At 42.9% G+C, this 16,787-nt stretch overlaps 1 protein-coding gene across 1 annotated transcript in view; it reads right to left on the minus strand.

The window, feature by feature from the left end:
- Nucleotides 1–364: 364 nt before the first annotated feature.
- The window catches only part of LOC137914703 (roundabout homolog 1-like), a 46,371-nt gene continuing 29,948 nt past the window's right edge, over nt 365–16,787 (minus strand). The window contains exons 4-30 of the mRNA XM_068758202.1: nt 16,310–16,430; nt 15,567–15,705; nt 15,330–15,457; nt 12,487–12,495; nt 12,097–12,221; nt 11,847–12,018; nt 9,295–9,491; nt 9,122–9,203; nt 8,873–9,038; nt 8,620–8,786; nt 8,375–8,496; nt 7,426–7,660; nt 7,171–7,292; nt 6,840–7,011; nt 4,675–4,872; nt 4,170–4,196; nt 3,443–3,482; nt 3,084–3,238; nt 2,587–2,952; nt 2,382–2,504; nt 2,178–2,307; nt 1,933–2,085; nt 1,412–1,842; nt 998–1,138; nt 693–914; nt 473–609; nt 365–379 (exon numbers count right to left, since the gene is read on the minus strand). Of these exons, the coding sequence (XP_068614303.1) occupies nt 365–379; nt 473–609; nt 693–914; nt 998–1,138; nt 1,412–1,842; nt 1,933–2,085; nt 2,178–2,307; nt 2,382–2,504; nt 2,587–2,952; nt 3,084–3,238; nt 3,443–3,482; nt 4,170–4,196; nt 4,675–4,872; nt 6,840–7,011; nt 7,171–7,292; nt 7,426–7,660; nt 8,375–8,496; nt 8,620–8,786; nt 8,873–9,038; nt 9,122–9,203; nt 9,295–9,491; nt 11,847–12,018; nt 12,097–12,221; nt 12,487–12,495; nt 15,330–15,457; nt 15,567–15,705; nt 16,310–16,430 (4,095 nt within the window). The remainder of the gene's footprint in view (nt 380–472; nt 610–692; nt 915–997; nt 1,139–1,411; nt 1,843–1,932; nt 2,086–2,177; nt 2,308–2,381; nt 2,505–2,586; nt 2,953–3,083; nt 3,239–3,442; nt 3,483–4,169; nt 4,197–4,674; nt 4,873–6,839; nt 7,012–7,170; nt 7,293–7,425; nt 7,661–8,374; nt 8,497–8,619; nt 8,787–8,872; nt 9,039–9,121; nt 9,204–9,294; nt 9,492–11,846; nt 12,019–12,096; nt 12,222–12,486; nt 12,496–15,329; nt 15,458–15,566; nt 15,706–16,309; nt 16,431–16,787) is intronic.

Below are 16,787 nucleotides of genomic sequence, written 5' to 3' on the forward strand. Positions count from 1 at the left end.
TTAAATGTGGACTTTATTTGTATTTAAAGTTTTTTACCTCTATGACAGTAAACTCATTGTCTGCGGTTTGAGGGCAGAACAGTGTATTTAAGGATGTGATTTTGGCCTTTGATTAAAACCAGAAAAACGTTTTTCCGTGTGACATTTCATGGCTCCACAACTAACCAATTAATCAAGCTAATAATCCTCAATGAGAATAACTGTGAGTTGCAACCCTATTTAAACATGAGAGCACCTTTTTACAACACCTAATGAGAAAGTCGAAGAAACAAAGCCATGTGTTGAGTCTTTTTTCCCCTTATCGTACAGGTTATCGTCCCTTTTTTTTTAAGCAACTATAGGTCATTTGTGCTCAGGTTGCTTCTTAGCTTTCCAGGAACTGTGGAAATAAAATCAAGGCATGTTTACCGAACACAATTATACAAACAAAAATGGCAAAAATAAAAAATAACTGAATTCAGATTTTATTTACCTCGTCCACTTGTCCCATCTGTTTAGCCAATGAGTCTCCACATGAGACAAAACTGGATGAATTAGCACCATCAGATTCCTTCTGAGCTTGACCTGATGGGAAAGATGGACGACTATACAGGAAGATGTCCCCAAATTCTAAGGGAGGGAGAAAACCTTTTAGTTGGTTAGTCGCTCAGTAAAAAAAACCAAAAAAAAACAGAACTATAATCCATGCATACCTGAATGCGGTTGACTTTTGCTGCTTCCTCTTCCTCCATGTGGAGCCCTATGCCTGTCGTGAGTCTCCCTGTCCTCGGCTGCAGCATCCTTGACCCTGTGATTCCCCGTGCTGCCTCGACGACCTCTGGCCTCCCCGGAGCCCATCCGCGGCAGCGTGGCCCCCCTCGCTTTGCTGTCACTGTGGGACAGCTGGTTGGAGAAACTCAGTGGCATGCAAGAGTCTGGGGAAGCAGTAGAGCAGAGAGGCCCAAATGTTGGTGTCATTGGGCGATGAGTAGGAGATAATCTCACTCCTGGTCTTTACCGTCATTGAAGGCATCGTTGGCTTGGTAGCCCTGCTCTCCAGGCGGGTTCTGTTTATGCCTCCTGGGCCTTTTATGTGTTATTGCGGGACTCATGTTGCTGTCCGTGGACATGGGGCTGCTGGGTCGCTGGTGCCTTCGCCCTGACATCATCAAACGCATTTGCATACATCCTTATTAGAACTATTGTTGTTGTTGACATGTAAAATGAAAGTGAATCAATGGATTTGTAGTAGAAGTCTTTAGTCTTGTAATATTTAATATCTATGGTCAGTTCCAAAATCATCCAGTAATTGTCCTGATGCTTCGGGCTGTCCTAAAGCATTGGATTGAATCCTTCTAGACGCGACACCATTGTGCTAATAAGCAGTATATGAAAGTAAAATAACACTCTTCTTCCCAAGAAGCTCCCTCACCTGACTCCTCGGTGTACCGGCACATGCGAAGCCCTATGATATCCCGCGAAGAGGCTACTGCCTGGTTGAAGTCACCATCCGTGAAGAAGGATCCTTCTGAAGTGCTGACAATGCTGGACCTGCCCGATGATATGTTGTCCTCAGAGGCTGAGCCCCAGCTGTTAATCATGGACCCTGCGACAGATCTGTCCAGATCCCCAGTGCTGGAAGCTGGGGTCTGCTCCATCCCATGGAGGAGCAGCATTTGTGGAGATGGATGGTGCAGCTGGTGCTTGTGCTTCTGCTGGACGGGTTGATGGCTGTAGCGACTTCCAACGAGCTCTGCATCAGTCTCCTCCTCCGCCTCCTCCTCATCCTCTTCGTGCTCGTCAGCGTCCACGGAGAGGGGTATGGAGCTGTAAGTGTGTATTGGGGAAAGAGGGCGAGGATGGCTGGTGATGTGTTGATTGGAAAATGCATTAGAAAGAACTGCAACGTATAGAAATAGTTGACACGGCCCCCGGAAGGTTTAATCTGTGTACCTGTGGTGCTCGGTTCCAGCTTGCAGGCCATTGCTCAGTTGGGCTTGTGACAGTGTCATAGGTGGGTGACTATAGGATGCTTCAAGGGGGGGTGAGGCTACCAGTCTAACTGGTGGAGTAGGGCATCCTTCTATGGTCTCTTCTGGATCAAAGCTGCTAGGTAATATACAAAATAAAGATCAGGCCCCTGAGTGCAGGGTGCTAGGAGCCTTGATGCAGAGAACTACATGCACCCCCCCTTATACCTCCTTTCCATGGGGAGGCTGTACTCATCACAGTCGCAGGCATTCGCATGTGGAGGCGTTTCTACCCAGGTTACTGCATTATGTTTTGGGTTCTTTGGCGCCCGCATTCCCTTCTTTTGGTTTTGACTACCTGGGAAGGGTAACACAGACATATGGCTTGCTCCATTACGATTCACCACTGCACCGTGTAGCTGTCGGCCTTACCTGAGGTGCTGCTGCTGCTGCCTCTATCTGAGCTGTGGTGCGAGCCTCCGGTGTTGTGTTCACGGCTGAAGTTGTAGGGGATCATTTTTGGATGGCTCATTCCTTCGCTTCCTTGCAGATTATCTAAAGAACAAAGAGCCAAGTGAAAACATCACATCTTTCTTATTTTAATATAAAAATGTTCCCCAGTTCTGCTGAGTTTTACCTTTATTAAGCAAGTTTTGTTCAGCTAAGTTGTACTGCATCTGTGCTGCCATTTCTTTCGGTAGTGGAGGCAAATTGGGGGGTTGCTTCCAACAGGGTATGTCCAGAGGCTCTGCTATAAGACCGCCGGCAACTGGCTTATTCTTAATGCTGGCTTGAATGAGCTGCGTGGTGGCATAAGGGATGGGTTCATATGTGGCTGTTGAATCTCCGCCTGGACTCGCATAACTCAAATTGGAATTGGTGAATGTTTTAATCTCATTGAGCTTGTTGGAGAGGTTCACATCGCTGTAAATGGCCGCCTCGGAACCAAGCTGTCCTCCTTGTTTGTTGTCTGGATGGTTTCCATAGTTGGTGACGCAGTCAGCTGAAAGAAACAAAGCAACACAAGCACAGCAAGGAATCAAATCACAAAGCTTCCCGCATAACAGGAGGCTGATTTTTACTGACGCTTTATGCATCTCAAAGCCTCTGAAAGCAGCTCAGTGTTGCACAAACCTGGCCGGCTGTATGTGGTCATGTTGCTGTCACTGGTGCCGTTGCCATTATTGCAGCAGTTGATGCTGCAGTCCTTGTGATTGGCACATGCATTCGGCCAATTGTCTGGCAGCCACAGCTGGTTTAGAGGTTCGCCCATGCTGAGAAGGCCAGGTCTGCAATGAGGAGGACCACAATGCTGCCACTCAAAACCTGCTGTTCTCATATCTCTGCTGAACAAGTGTGATGGTGTTGATGTGAACGGTTCCTTTACTAAAGCAGGTAGACACCTCCCCCTGGTGTTTGCCCAATGTCATTGCATTTCTCTTGTTCTCCAGTCTTAATATAACACAAAGGAATAAAAAAAAAAAATCACTCACCTGCCAGCATTGCACATAGACTCTCCTCTTTGATACGCGACTGCAGAGAGAAATAGAAAAACATTCAGCCTTGATGAGCTGACAAAAGTGGAAGCGCCAAAGGCGGAGAAAGCACATGAAAGGCGAGTTATTCTCAGCAGAACACTTATATCAAGTCTAGACCGACTTCAATGCATGTTTCCATCAATAGGGCACAAAGCCTTTATGCGATGGTTTAATGTGCATGAAGCCAACACAAATAATTGCCTCCACCTTTAGTGATCGCAGCTTCAAGTGTTTGAGATGATTTCTTTTCCACTGTGAGTAAAACATCACACAAATGTAGAACACTTTTCATACATCCCTCATTTAATCAAATGAACCTAAACTTATGGTGCAGGACAACTCGGAGAACTATCAGCCTACAGATGTTTACACGGAAACGTAGCGCTGCTTTATTATGATCAGCAAAGCCTATTATTAAAATGCTGCAATCATGTAATGTATATAGTCTTTTGTTTGCTGTATTCTCCAATTAGATGTTTATAACAATCATATGTACAGTTTGTGTTATATCAGCTGTATGTGATCTTTAACCTGAGTTTACCCATATTCCAATCTCTAAAATATAATAAAATAATAATTACACATATAAAGAGATGGAATGCAATTTCAAATTTGGAGTGAACTGAACGGAACAAAGCTGTAATTTATTTTCCAAACATAAGATATTTAAAAAACCACGTACCTGTAGGCGTAAAAGTGAATGATGGGACTGTATGATCAGAAAAAGACAGGGAAGAAGATGAGAAAATTTAACCCCCAACAGATGGTTCTGTTGTGGCCACGCCTGTAGTCTATTTCGTATGATGAGCAATTCCTTACATGAAACAAGTACAAACATATTTAAATGATGTGTCATCTGCTTTGTTGCTGCCTCTCTCAGTGTCCAGGTGAAGGATAATGGGAGAGACAGGCAACCAGAGAGTGAAACTAGCAGCCGTGTTGCAGCAGACATGATAATAGCAGGCTGGCAAGTTCGTACCTGTGAGAACTGGGCTGTGAGGAGGAAATGTTACCCTTTTATTTGACATGCTTGTCACCCTCTGAAAACATTCCTTATTATCGCTGAGAGGACGGATTGTTATGTGATTAGATGCGGTGGTAACAGTTTGACCGACTGCATGTGAATGTCCTACAAATATTCCCGCATCTGTAACGTGCTTTGACTTACATAAAAGCATTATACACACCTTTGCGGATGCCTGTGTATGTGCTGCTGAGACCTCTTCTCTTCTTGCGGTGACGGTACAGCCACACACTGAAAATCATGAGGATCAACCAGCAGGTGGCGCCAATGGCGGCAATAAATGCCGGTTTCCTCGCCACATCTGAGATCTGAGACAAAATGTCTTTGTCCTCACTGATTTCCATCATTTGGCCTGCAGAGTCTAAATAGTGGAAAAAGAAAAAGTGGAAAAAAGGAGAGAGAGAGGAATAATCATATGCGTGAAAACAACATGCGGCAGCCATGATGAGCAAAGAAGCAAAAAACTTTGTTCCAAAAAGGTGAAATCAAAACATAAGCACAGTGTGCTATATATAACAACGTGTAGTGACCCTGAGATACAGATAGTGCTGTGAGGTGTCGCGTTAGACATTCCTGCAGCAATATTTGCGTTACTCAGTCTAGTACTTTCACCGGAGAAAAAGACAGCACAGCTCCATGTGTCTTTCGTCTGGAAAACGTAAGCAGACCGTTTATTACTGCGCATGCTCACAGTAACAGCTCAGTTACACGCAACATGACATCACTGCATAGGCCACTCAACATGGCTTTGCTACTCATGCTATTAAATATGCTTAACACGATTTGGCATACTGATAGTGTTCTAAAAACATTTACATCTGCCAGTTCACATTACTCTCCAAACAAATACCCTTTGAATTTCTCAAACTTAGCCTTTGTCACTGGCTTAGCGAAGACATCCGCTACCATGTTTGCAGTAGGGCAGTACTCTATAGATATTTTCCCTTCTGTGTGTAGACTGTACAAAATGGTACTTTTACAATATCTATGTGTTTGCTGCTCTGTCTGCATACTGGGTTCTTAGATAGAGCTATCGCCCCCTGGTTGTCTTCATATCTTGACTGGTACATGCTGGTTACTACTATCCATCCCTTTAAGTAGTTTTACAAATACTCTCTTGAGTAGCGGCTGCTAGCGCCATATACTCCGCTTTGCAGGTGGATAGTGCCACTGTTGGCTGTTTCCTGCTCTTCTATGATATAACTGGACCATTCTCACTTAAACTGAAACAGTATCCAGATGTGCTCCTCCTATCATCCCTATCAGATGCCCAGTCAGCATCACTGTATCCCTCAAGCTGTGGGCTTTTTTCACCTTTCTGGTCGTGTAGTTCTTGGTCCATAGTACACTTTAAGTACCTCAGTACGTGTTTTGCTGTAGCCCAATGCTGTTGCTTTGGCTCTGCTAGATGTTGAGATAGTTTACTAACGATCCAGCTCAGGTCAGGTCTAGTACATGTCATAATGTATATCAAGCTACCTCCTATCTCTCTGTATCCTGTTGAGTCAATTACTTCACCCTCACAATCAAATTTTAACATTTGTTCACATGGGGTGGATCTCGACTTGCATTCAGACATTTCAAATTTTGGTAACATCTTCTCTATGTGTCTCTTTTGACTTCTTAGAGTCCATCGCCTCTTTTATTGTTTTAGGCATATCATAAACCACTCTGTAGAAATAATTTACATTTTCACATTCATCATCATTAGGCTCTGCCTCCATTTCTCTATCAGATTCTTCACATGGTCATGTCCTCGTCCTTGACCGCGCCCCCTTCCTCGCTGTGACGTGTCCCATTTTCGTTCCTCTCTTCTCGCCTGGTATTCATCAGGACATGACCTGGCCATGTGTCCCTTTTTACCGCATGTGTAACACTCGACATCAGCGAGGACCATTTTCTTTCCTCTTCCTCTTCCTCTTCCTCGTGACCTTGTTGCCCAGCTAGTCTGGGCTAGTCTTGTTGCCCATAACCTGTAGCATTAGACATTCCTGCAGCAGTCTTTGCGTTACTCAGTCACCAAAATGGTTAGCTAGCTAGTACCTTTTGTACTCATTATTTACCGGAGAAAAGGACAGCACACCGCCATGTGTCGCAGACCGTTTATTACTGCGCATGCTCACAATAACAGCTCAGGTACACGCAACATGAAATCACTGCATAGACCACTCGACATGCCTTTGCTACTCATGCTATTAAATATGCTTAACATGAGGCCAGCTTTTGAGATGTCAAACGAGAATTAAAATCCTTAAAATTTGTCTGTCAATGACAATTTGCCTCTGAGGGCAAACTAAAGAGATGCTCAATTTTAGGGAGGACTCTCACCGAACTGAAAGAAAGTGATATCACTCTTCACCCCGGGTCCAGCATCATTGCTGGCTGCAACTTCTACACTGTAGCGAATCCCCGGTGCCAGACTGGGAATGAGCACGGAGAAGGTGGAGTCGTCAACTGACTGATTTACATGGTAGCGAGTCTCGTTACCCAGACACCAAATCTGTCAAGAGATGGCAAAGAGGAGATGAGATGACAGTGATTGCCCGAGGGACTCATCCAACAGTGTAATGCGCTGTCGCAGAGATGCACTTTGCAGCTTAACTGGTATACACATGATTCAGAGCATGAGTGCAAGCGACGGCAGAAACATTTTTCCCACCTTGTACTCGTCAATGAATTCGGCCTCTTCTCGTTCTGGAGGCGGTTTCCAAGCAACGAGAATGGCAGTCCCATTGGCATCACTCTTTGTCACCGTTACGCCTTGGGGTGCTCTACTAGGGGCTGCAACAAAGACGCACATATTTTATCATACATGCAATAAACATAATAACATCCGATGCTAGCAGAACCGATATTTAATGACTCAGCTATTTTTGGATACATTTCATTTGGAAAAAAAACATTTCTAAGTCACCTTCTTCCAATGTTCTGACCACTTTCACCTCACTGTCAGCTCCCTGGAACTCATCAAAGAAGGGGCGAACTTTGAACTCATAGATGGATCCTCTCTTAAGCTGACCGATTACCACCCCGTCCTCTCTTGGGGCATGTACCTCCAAGATGCCCCATTGCCCCTCTGGCTGGCCATGGACAGCGGACAGCCGATAAAGCACCTTGTAACCCTGAATGTATGGGGACTGTTTCTCGACCTGGTGGAGAGGAAGGGATAAAATGTCTAAATGACATGTCTAATAATGAGACACTTTGGTATAACAAACTACTAAACCTCTGAGTTTGAATCCAAGATATGCAAATGAAGATGCAAATCTGCAAGTGAGATGCATACATCAAGAGTCTTGCATTGCATGAAAGGGAACATCATGCAGGAACATTAAAACTCAGTTCATTCCCTTTGCCTTGGGGGTGATGCAGATTAACATTTCCCCATATCTGAGAATGCTCGCTGTACACCTGATACATGGTCAGCAATAGTTTCCCGACTGCATGTTTTTTGGTCAAATTCAAGCCAAGAGGGGACAAAGCCTGTCACAAAATGGAAAGATTTTGTAGAGCAAAACACAATATAACACACCAACACAAAATCAAGTCTTTGAGCAGTGGATTTATGAGCAGCTGAGAAATGTTTCATCAGGAAATAAATCCTTCATTTCACTCAAGGCAGTTTAAGTCTAGACGTTCCATCTGAACTACTTAGACCTCTGTTTTGATATATCTCTGAAAGCGTGTTTTCTCATTCATCAAACTTCACCTCCACATTTTGCTCGCTAGAAGAAGGGCAAACATGTCAGAATAAAGTCTGGAAAACAGGTCAGCTGCGGAACAGGCTTTTATAAGATTTGATGAAGATATGCTGAAATGTTGTCACATATAACCAATCTCCTACAAGTACGTTATGACATTACCATCCAGTGCACCCTGACAGCAGAAGATGAAAGGATGGTTGGTGCGTGCAGGTGGATAGCCACATCTTCCAGCTCCTTCTGGATGTGACGGTGATCCACTCCCTGCATGGTGGAAGTGCTGTCTGTAGCACAAAAATGATGGTGAGATTTTAAAATACAAATAAAAAAAAAACAGTGATGAACTTAGAGAAAAGATACAGTCTGAAGTAAAACTAAAAGAAAGGCATGAATCGCATCAAACTGACCCTGTGTTCTGATAGAGTCGGAGATTGGACTGGGGTCGCTGAGGCCGTTAGCATTCACTGCTCTGACCATGAACAGGTAGACCGTGGCGGGCTTCAGGTTATTTATAACAAATGTCTGTGTCTTCACATGCTCAGCCAGGGTCAACCATCTGCTGCCCAATGAATAACTGCAGGGAGAGTTGAAGCGTCATCAGATTTCTGATGCAACAGTTAGCAAGCAGTACGCTGAAACACACTTTTGCACATGTCTGACCTGAAGGCCTCGATTAGGTAAGACGTAGATGCTGGAGGGTTGAGGTTTGATTTCCACGACAGAGTGACGGAGTTGCGGCTGATGTCAGTCACCTCGGGTTTGGGTGGAGCGTTGGGAATCAGGTTAGGGTCTACAGGATGACTGGAATGAACAGCAACGCCGAACTCTGCCACAGAGATAGTTTAAGTTTAAGTACAGGACAAAAAAGAAATAAACTTTAAGCAGATATTCTAAATATGTGTAACCTACCCTCCACCTGTAAGTATGCTGTCCAGGAAGCCTCCCCATTGGGGCTGGAAGCCACACAAGTGTAGAACCCTGTGTCTCCCAACTAAAGAGGGCAAGAACAGGAGGGGTGTGGCCTTAAAAGGGTTGCCTTCTCAACTCCCACTTCTAAAATGGTGTCTTGCTTTACCCCCTACCTTAGCGTAGCGAATCTCCAGTGACCCTGTAGCTGCTATAGATACACGGGAGTCCACCAGAGACACCACCACACCATCCCTCTTCCAATGGATGCCAGGAGGTGGAGACCCAGCAGCCTGGCAGCCCAGGACAACAGTGCCGTCGACAGGTACGGTCTGATTGAGGGGACCCTTCCTGATCACAGGAGGAGGGTGGTCTAATGAAAAAAAAACACAAGACGGAAGTAAAAAACTGATAATGGTAACACAATTGAGTCTTGAGTTTGCCTGTCATGCATTATGTGCCCACAGTGTTCGCATTGTCACACACTGGAAATGAATGATCAACAAGGGTGACCTTGTGTACCCCCTTAGGCTGGGCCATCAAAACAGAAACTAGGGAGGTGGGGGTGGGGGTGGGGGGTCGAGTCCGTTATTCATAATGTGCATATATGAAGCTTTCCTTTGTGGTTGAAATGCAAATATACAGTGTAAATAAAGACAAGAGTCAACATATGATTCCTATTCGGAAAAAGCCAACATTACCAAGACAAACAGCCAGAGGTGAGAGTGCCGTTGGAAAAGGTATTGTTCCTTCATGAAATAGAGGAGGGTGCAGATGCAGCCGCCCAGGAATGATGTATTTGCATTGTAACTGTTTTAACGTATTAAACCGTCAACTGGCCCAGAAGCTTCACATTGTTACATTATATTAGGACTGGTGAAAAACACAAGTCGAGTAAACTGACTTTTTTTTTTTTTCAAACATGTTAATAAGATTCTGTGTTTGTTATGGAGAGAGAAGATCTACAGTGTCAGGAGGAGACAAAGACAATGTGACAAAGTACACAGATGTCCCTGGTAGTGGAGAAACTTAAAATAAATTATATCACAGCAGAATAACAAGACAAAGGTCAAATGTTTAAAAACAAAGCAATGTATGAAGAATAGACCACACCCTCAGGTACATCAAGGCCTACCCACTGCAAAACATCGAAATACCAACAAAACAACGGACAAAATGCTTCATAAATGTTCTGCTGCTATCTGTCCCAGATACAACTTTTCATTTATAAGACAGCAAAGCAAATGGCTTATATTTTATGTTATATCTATCAATATGTAATATTTATAATTCAAATGAAATGAAAAATTACTCTATCACAATTGAATCAAGGCAGAATATGTAGAAAAAAATATAAATAGCGCACCCACAGTGCATTATGGAACTATAAATTGGGAAATGTCATTCCCAAAAGATCAAAGTTGCAAAGAGAGAGAGACAGAAAATAAAAGTGAAAAAGATGAAATGCTGCCAAAGAAAATGAAAGACAGATATGAAAGATGTGAAAGATACTCGGAGGCAAAATTGTTAAAGGGAAAACAATGGGTTTATGTGGCTGTGCAGGCGGTGAAGGGGGGGAAAAAAATCAACTTTTCCCCTCCAGCGGAGAGCAACTAATCGTTCGCTCGGCAGAAGGTTCTGCTGGAGCCAACTCCAATCACAGCGGCAAAGCCCAACTAATAACAATTCCACTTAGATAACACTGCTCTCTTTTCACTCGCTGTCTAACATTTGAAAATTCAATGGATGGGGGAAAAAGGTTTAAAAAAAAAGGGATGGGAAAATGCCAGAGGTAATGTGGACCACTTATTTCCATACAAATGCAACACTCCGAATGGGAACGAGAGGAGTGTGAGGAATGGCAGGATGTTGAGAATTTAAGGGAATGGAGGGGAGAAAGAAACAGGTGCAGAGGATGATTTTTAACGGCATGTATTATATATATATAATGTAAAAGAATATGACCCTTTTGTTTTTCATCTCCTTTTATGGATTTCCCACTGCGTGGCTGCAGAATCCAACATGAGCAGAAAGTGAATTTAGGTGGAAATACTTCAGTATTGCTGCTGTCTGCTTAATCTGAAAGCAATTATCTCCATTCATTTAAGATGTGTGGTACTACAGGTACAAATCCCCCCAGACCTACACATGTGTTCATAATCACACAGTTTGTTTAATTGGGAGCTTTGCTAGCGGTATGTAATTATTTGTATGGGCCTCCAAGCACATTTGAATTGCTTTTTTTTAAACAATTATCACACTTATTTCATCACCTAGGATTTAGGTGGTAGTCCTTCAGACCACACACATCATATTAAAGAACCTAAAAACATCCCACAGTTTGTTTTTTTAAGAAACAGAGGAAAATATTAATATACCGCTAATCAATCTAATTATTTTTAATTTAGTTGAATGCTGTACAATATAAAAGTCAAGAAAGTATTCATTAGAGTTAAGGAATATTGGGCCAGACTCTAATACACATAATCACCATGGAAACAGATCATTTTTAAACAGATCATGTGAGCAAAACCTCCTTAAATTCCTTCTGTCCTGAAAACCAAGGCCAGCCAGCACATCTACAAGACAGTGCAGCTGCCCCCCAGTCTGCACTCAAGGCCACGTCTGCACACCAAAGCTGCATCAGCTCAGAGTAGTCTGCTTGGTGGGAATGGGCTGAATTAAGGTACCACCATCTGCCCTACATCGCTCATTCCCATATACTCACTGTCTGTAACCTCTAACAGAGCTTTGGTAATAACGCTGCCAGCAATGTTGAGAGCCTGGCAGCTGTAGAAGCCGCCATCAGAGCGCTGAACATCGGTAATGGTCAGGCTGCCCATCTGTGAGACAGAGAGGCGGCTGAAGGGCTGTGGGGGCTGGTAAGAAAAGAGGAGACTCTAGAGAGGGGGAGACAAAGATCACAGAGTTAGTCTCTCATAATACTAAATCACTATTCCATGCACATGACGTCTCACCTCACTGCCTTCCTTCTGCCAGAAGATAGCAGGTTGTGGGTTGCCAGTGGCCTCACACTGGAAGGTGACCACTCTGCCTACCGCCACCGCCTGATTCCTGGGGCGTACGGCAAATGCTGGGGGCACTGCAGAGGAACAAAGTCCCCAGTTACATGACAGTCTGACGCATTCCATCCCTCCAATTTGTAGGTCAACAATAAAAAAGTTAGGCAAATATACACAGAAATATCAATTAGAATAAAAAAATCAAGCAGCAAGCTTCTAAATCCTTTACCAATGCATGACAATGATTACATACTGTATTGATGGATGGAATTACAAATAGGACAACAGGAACCCGTGAATTCCATTTGCTGTCAGGTGGTGGATGAGGGATGGATGACAACTTACCAGCATCGACTACAAGGGCAAAAGACACAAAAGAGAGGAGTGCAATGAATAACAAAGGAACATAAAGGAATATGGAACTTCAATGACAACATAAACAGTATTGTGATATATACAGTATATATATATAATATATATTTTAGTATTTATTGTGCTCAGTTTTTATTGTTAATAGCGTTGCTCATAGTTTCATTTATTGATGTTATTCTTTTATGCCTTTTTAACTGGGACCAGACTAGAGCACTGATTTTGTTCCTTTCATGTAAATGTTGGAATGAAATTCCTTGGTTCCTAGTGTTTCCTTTCCTTTCATGTTTCCCAGTGTTGTTCCCTCTCTCTGTTTGTGTGGGTGTGGTCTCCTCCTCCTCCCGTTTCCCTCACCCAAATTTTCTTATTTCAAACCCTTAATCCTCTCACCTGTATTTGTTCTCACACTATCCCACCTGTTCTTAATCGCCGAGATGGTTTGGTTTTTGTTTAAGTACAGGTTTGTGTACAGGCTCTGTTGTCGCATGCTTAGTGATTTTTTTCTTTATTTTGTTGTCCTCCAGGCTTTTTTTTTTTTTCCATTGAGCTGGTATTATAAAACCCAGTCAGACATTATTACTAGGATGATGGTTGTCAATGTACATTTTCAATCAGGCCGAGCGTTGACAATCTGCTTGTGAACAAGTGACCGTGTCTGTTACCCACCAGAGCCGAATGTCAGAAGTTAATTTGCTACTACAGGCTCCAAATCTATTTTCTAATGTGATTTTTTATTTATTTTTATTTTGTTGTTGTGACAGGAGACACCTGTCACAGTAATGCAAAATGTCATCCACAGACAGAGTCACAACACAACTCCATACAGTGCTGCAAACTGACCACAGAGCAGGTCACCTGACTGCCATACCCAATTACATTTGTTCATATTTCCCTCATTTGCGCTGCAGGTTCCAAGCCTGCACCGCAGATTCTCTTACCCATTTCCCCTTATCTACCACTTAACTGAACAGTTTTGCACAGTCCTTATCAAAATGCCAGCTTTTTGTGTTGCTATTTCCTCTTTGTGCATCCTCCGTACCCTAATGTGTTTATTGGTTCGTTTAAATGTCTGACATTTCAGAATCTCACCTGTAACAAGCTTTCATTAGCCTTTCTTTCACTGTTATATATTAGTACAAATCTGCTAAAAATATTTTAGCATATTTTCAATCCAAATCTCTAAACATAACCTTGTGCTTTCCACTCTGTGAGACATTCAAATTGTCAGTATTTGTACACCCAGCACAATAATGATTACATTTGACGGAGAGAAATCTGCAATATGCATGTCTTTTTCATATATTCTTGCACATTTCTTTAGATGAAAGGAGATTGTCCTTGTCTAAATAAGATGGAAATCTCTTTCTGTTCAGGCCTTTCTGGGTCCAGCATGACTGCGAGGTGTGAAAAATGTATATATAACTGCAGGTTTTGGTTATAGAGCCATAGTCACCCTTATGGAACACATGGAAAAAGATTCAATACCACGGAGGGGTGAGGCAAAAGCTTTGTGTCTGAAATGTAAAGTTTGAAGCTAATTCTGATTCTATGATGCAGGAAACAGCTGTGTAATTTGACATCTATGAACTGCATTTATAGTGAAATAAATAGTCAGTATTGTTTCTTCATATATGTTGCTTTCAATTAATGTTTTCTTTAAAAACAACATAATTTTACAGCTATGTCTCCATATTTAAATATGGGTTTCATGAATGGGACGCAATAGTTTTACCCAATGTAATATCTGAAATTAAAAGTCATTTTAAAGTCAGTGTTTCAAATTCAGTGAAATGATTTCATGTTATCTCAAGACATCTCAAGACATTTTGCCATTTAAACAGGATTTTTATTTATTTATTATTAAAATGAATTTGTTTTAATTTTGATAGATTTTATGTCCTTTAATAATATAATCACACAATACAATTAATGATCTAGCCAAAGTTCCCTTCTTGCATGTTCTTAATTTCCTGCTGATATTGAGCTGTCCATTGATCCATCAGCTGTTCATGCTATCTGGTCACATCTAACCAATAGTGACACGCCTTCATTGTCTTTCATGGTGGGAATAAGTGCACCCTCCGCATCCTCGGCCTCATCAGTCTACTGATTCTAACCTGCTGCCGCTTCGTGCGGATTCTATTCGATCACAATCTGCTAGAGGTGCAGGAGCCACACACTTTCTCTAATTATCACACAACTGCTGCAGTAAACATCATCCTTCCTTCATTCACACATCTTTGCTGATTTAACATATTGCTGCATTTGTCCAGTCACTGTCCAAATTACCTATGCCCCCACCCCCCCCTACCCCCTTGGTGTTAATATTCTCAGGTTATTGCAGGGAGAGGAAGGCAATATAATTGGAAACTGCCATCAAACCACCTCCCAGCATGAAACCACACCTGCCTTATCTTTAATTAGTCCTAGTGTCCTCGCAGTCTGTGAAACCCACTGTGCCATTGCTGTGTGGGTGTACATGCAGTACAGTCTTATACTGTGCATGTGACTCTGTCTATCTTTTTGGATCCTGCTTATATGAACTGAAAAACACAACGCACAGAGTAAAAAACAAGGGCGAGGAGATGGATGAATTATTCCTGCCTGTAGCAGCCTGGGGTGAAATAACGGTGACTTGATCTGGATAAAAGAAAAGTGAGTTAAAAGTCACTGCCTGCTAACGTGTGACAATACAGGGCACTTAGTTCTGCGGTTAGATGTAGCTACCTTGACAATTAAAAAAAAAAGGAATCAGAGGCTTTGAAAAGTAAGAGAACTTTATGCAGAAGAGAAGATTTGTGTGGGTGGGCTGTACTGACCGTGTACTGAGAGCGTGGCAGAGGCTTCAGATTTTCCAACCATGTTCTCCACCACACATGTATAGGAACCCTCGTCAGACGAGGTCACTTGGCGAATGACTAAGGTATTTTCCTCTAGGATTTCGAATCTGCAGGCAGGATGGACACATATATAATTGAGAGATGGAAGATGAAAAAAATGGAAACACTGCATTTGCCTGCTAAAATGAATGTGCATAGCAGGCCTTTGTGCATTACCTGCCCTTCGGAAGGTCGGAATCATCTTTCCTCCAGCGGACAGTTGGGACAGGGTCTCCTTGAACAACACAGTTGAACTCCACACTCTCGTCTGCCAACACCACTGTGCTGCTGGGCCTCTTCACAAATGTTGGGCGCTCTAGAGGGCAGCAAAACTATCAGTATAACCATCGCTGTCGCGGCTGCTATGTCCCCATACTTCAGGATTTACCATGGCCTCAGGTTAATCATATAACTATCTAATCTTTAGAAAAATAATATAAAATAGCTGTAAATTGTTGAACCCCTTGGGTAGTTCCTGTAAAAAACATTTATTATGCCAAATCTGCAGAACTACAGACGTACTAGTAAAAAAGGAGGTACTATACCCCAGACCACACACAAGGCCAATTAAGCGGGTGGTGCTGATAAGAACTCTATTCTAATGGGAAATTGTATGTGGGGGATGAACACAGTCATTTTGCGTGTGTGTGTGTGTGTGTGGGGGGGGGGGGGGGGTTATTGTAGGTTCAATGGGAAGCTCTCGGAATGAATGGTTTGAGGGGCTGTGGTGTTGCAGCAGGAGACACTGTGAGCAATTTTGCCTGAAGACTCTCAAAAACAGATGGATTAGACGGCAGCATTGCTTTATCAACGTAATTAACAGATCGAACAGAACGGATCGGCAAGATAAAGCACCGTGAAATGAGAGGGCATTAAGTGATGCCCTGCCACACGGGGGGAAGCGCAATCAGGAATCTCACCTAACACAGTGAGTTCAGCAATCTCGCTCTCCCTCTCTCCCACCATATTGGTCCCGACGCAGATGTATTTTCCGGCGTCGCTTTTCCTGGTGTTGGTGATCATGAGCTTGCCGCTGCGGATCTAAAAAAAAAAAGAATTTGGCATAAAGAATTTAAGTCATGCAGTTTTAGCTGTGGATGAAAACTTGAATTCCCGGTGTCAGCCACACATAATCACACCTTTGGTTCTTTACATCATTTTTTAACTATACGCTTCTATGCTTGGCATGACAGCAAGTAGTGTTTTATATGTGTATATGTATGCATTCTTCATCTAAGGAGTCAAATTTGCACCTCCTTTAAGGCTGCGCAAGAAGGTCACCCATGATGAAATTACATAATTCATATCCAGCACTACAGGAGCACAGAACTTTGGGAACAAAGACACTCCCTTTGTGGGAGACGTTCCTCAGATGTTCAAACAGCCCTCTTTGCCTTT

This window comes from Brachionichthys hirsutus, unplaced genomic scaffold, assembly GCF_040956055.1.
Source record: "Brachionichthys hirsutus isolate HB-005 unplaced genomic scaffold, CSIRO-AGI_Bhir_v1 contig_926, whole genome shotgun sequence".
NCBI lineage: Eukaryota > Metazoa > Chordata > Actinopteri > Lophiiformes > Brachionichthyidae > Brachionichthys > Brachionichthys hirsutus.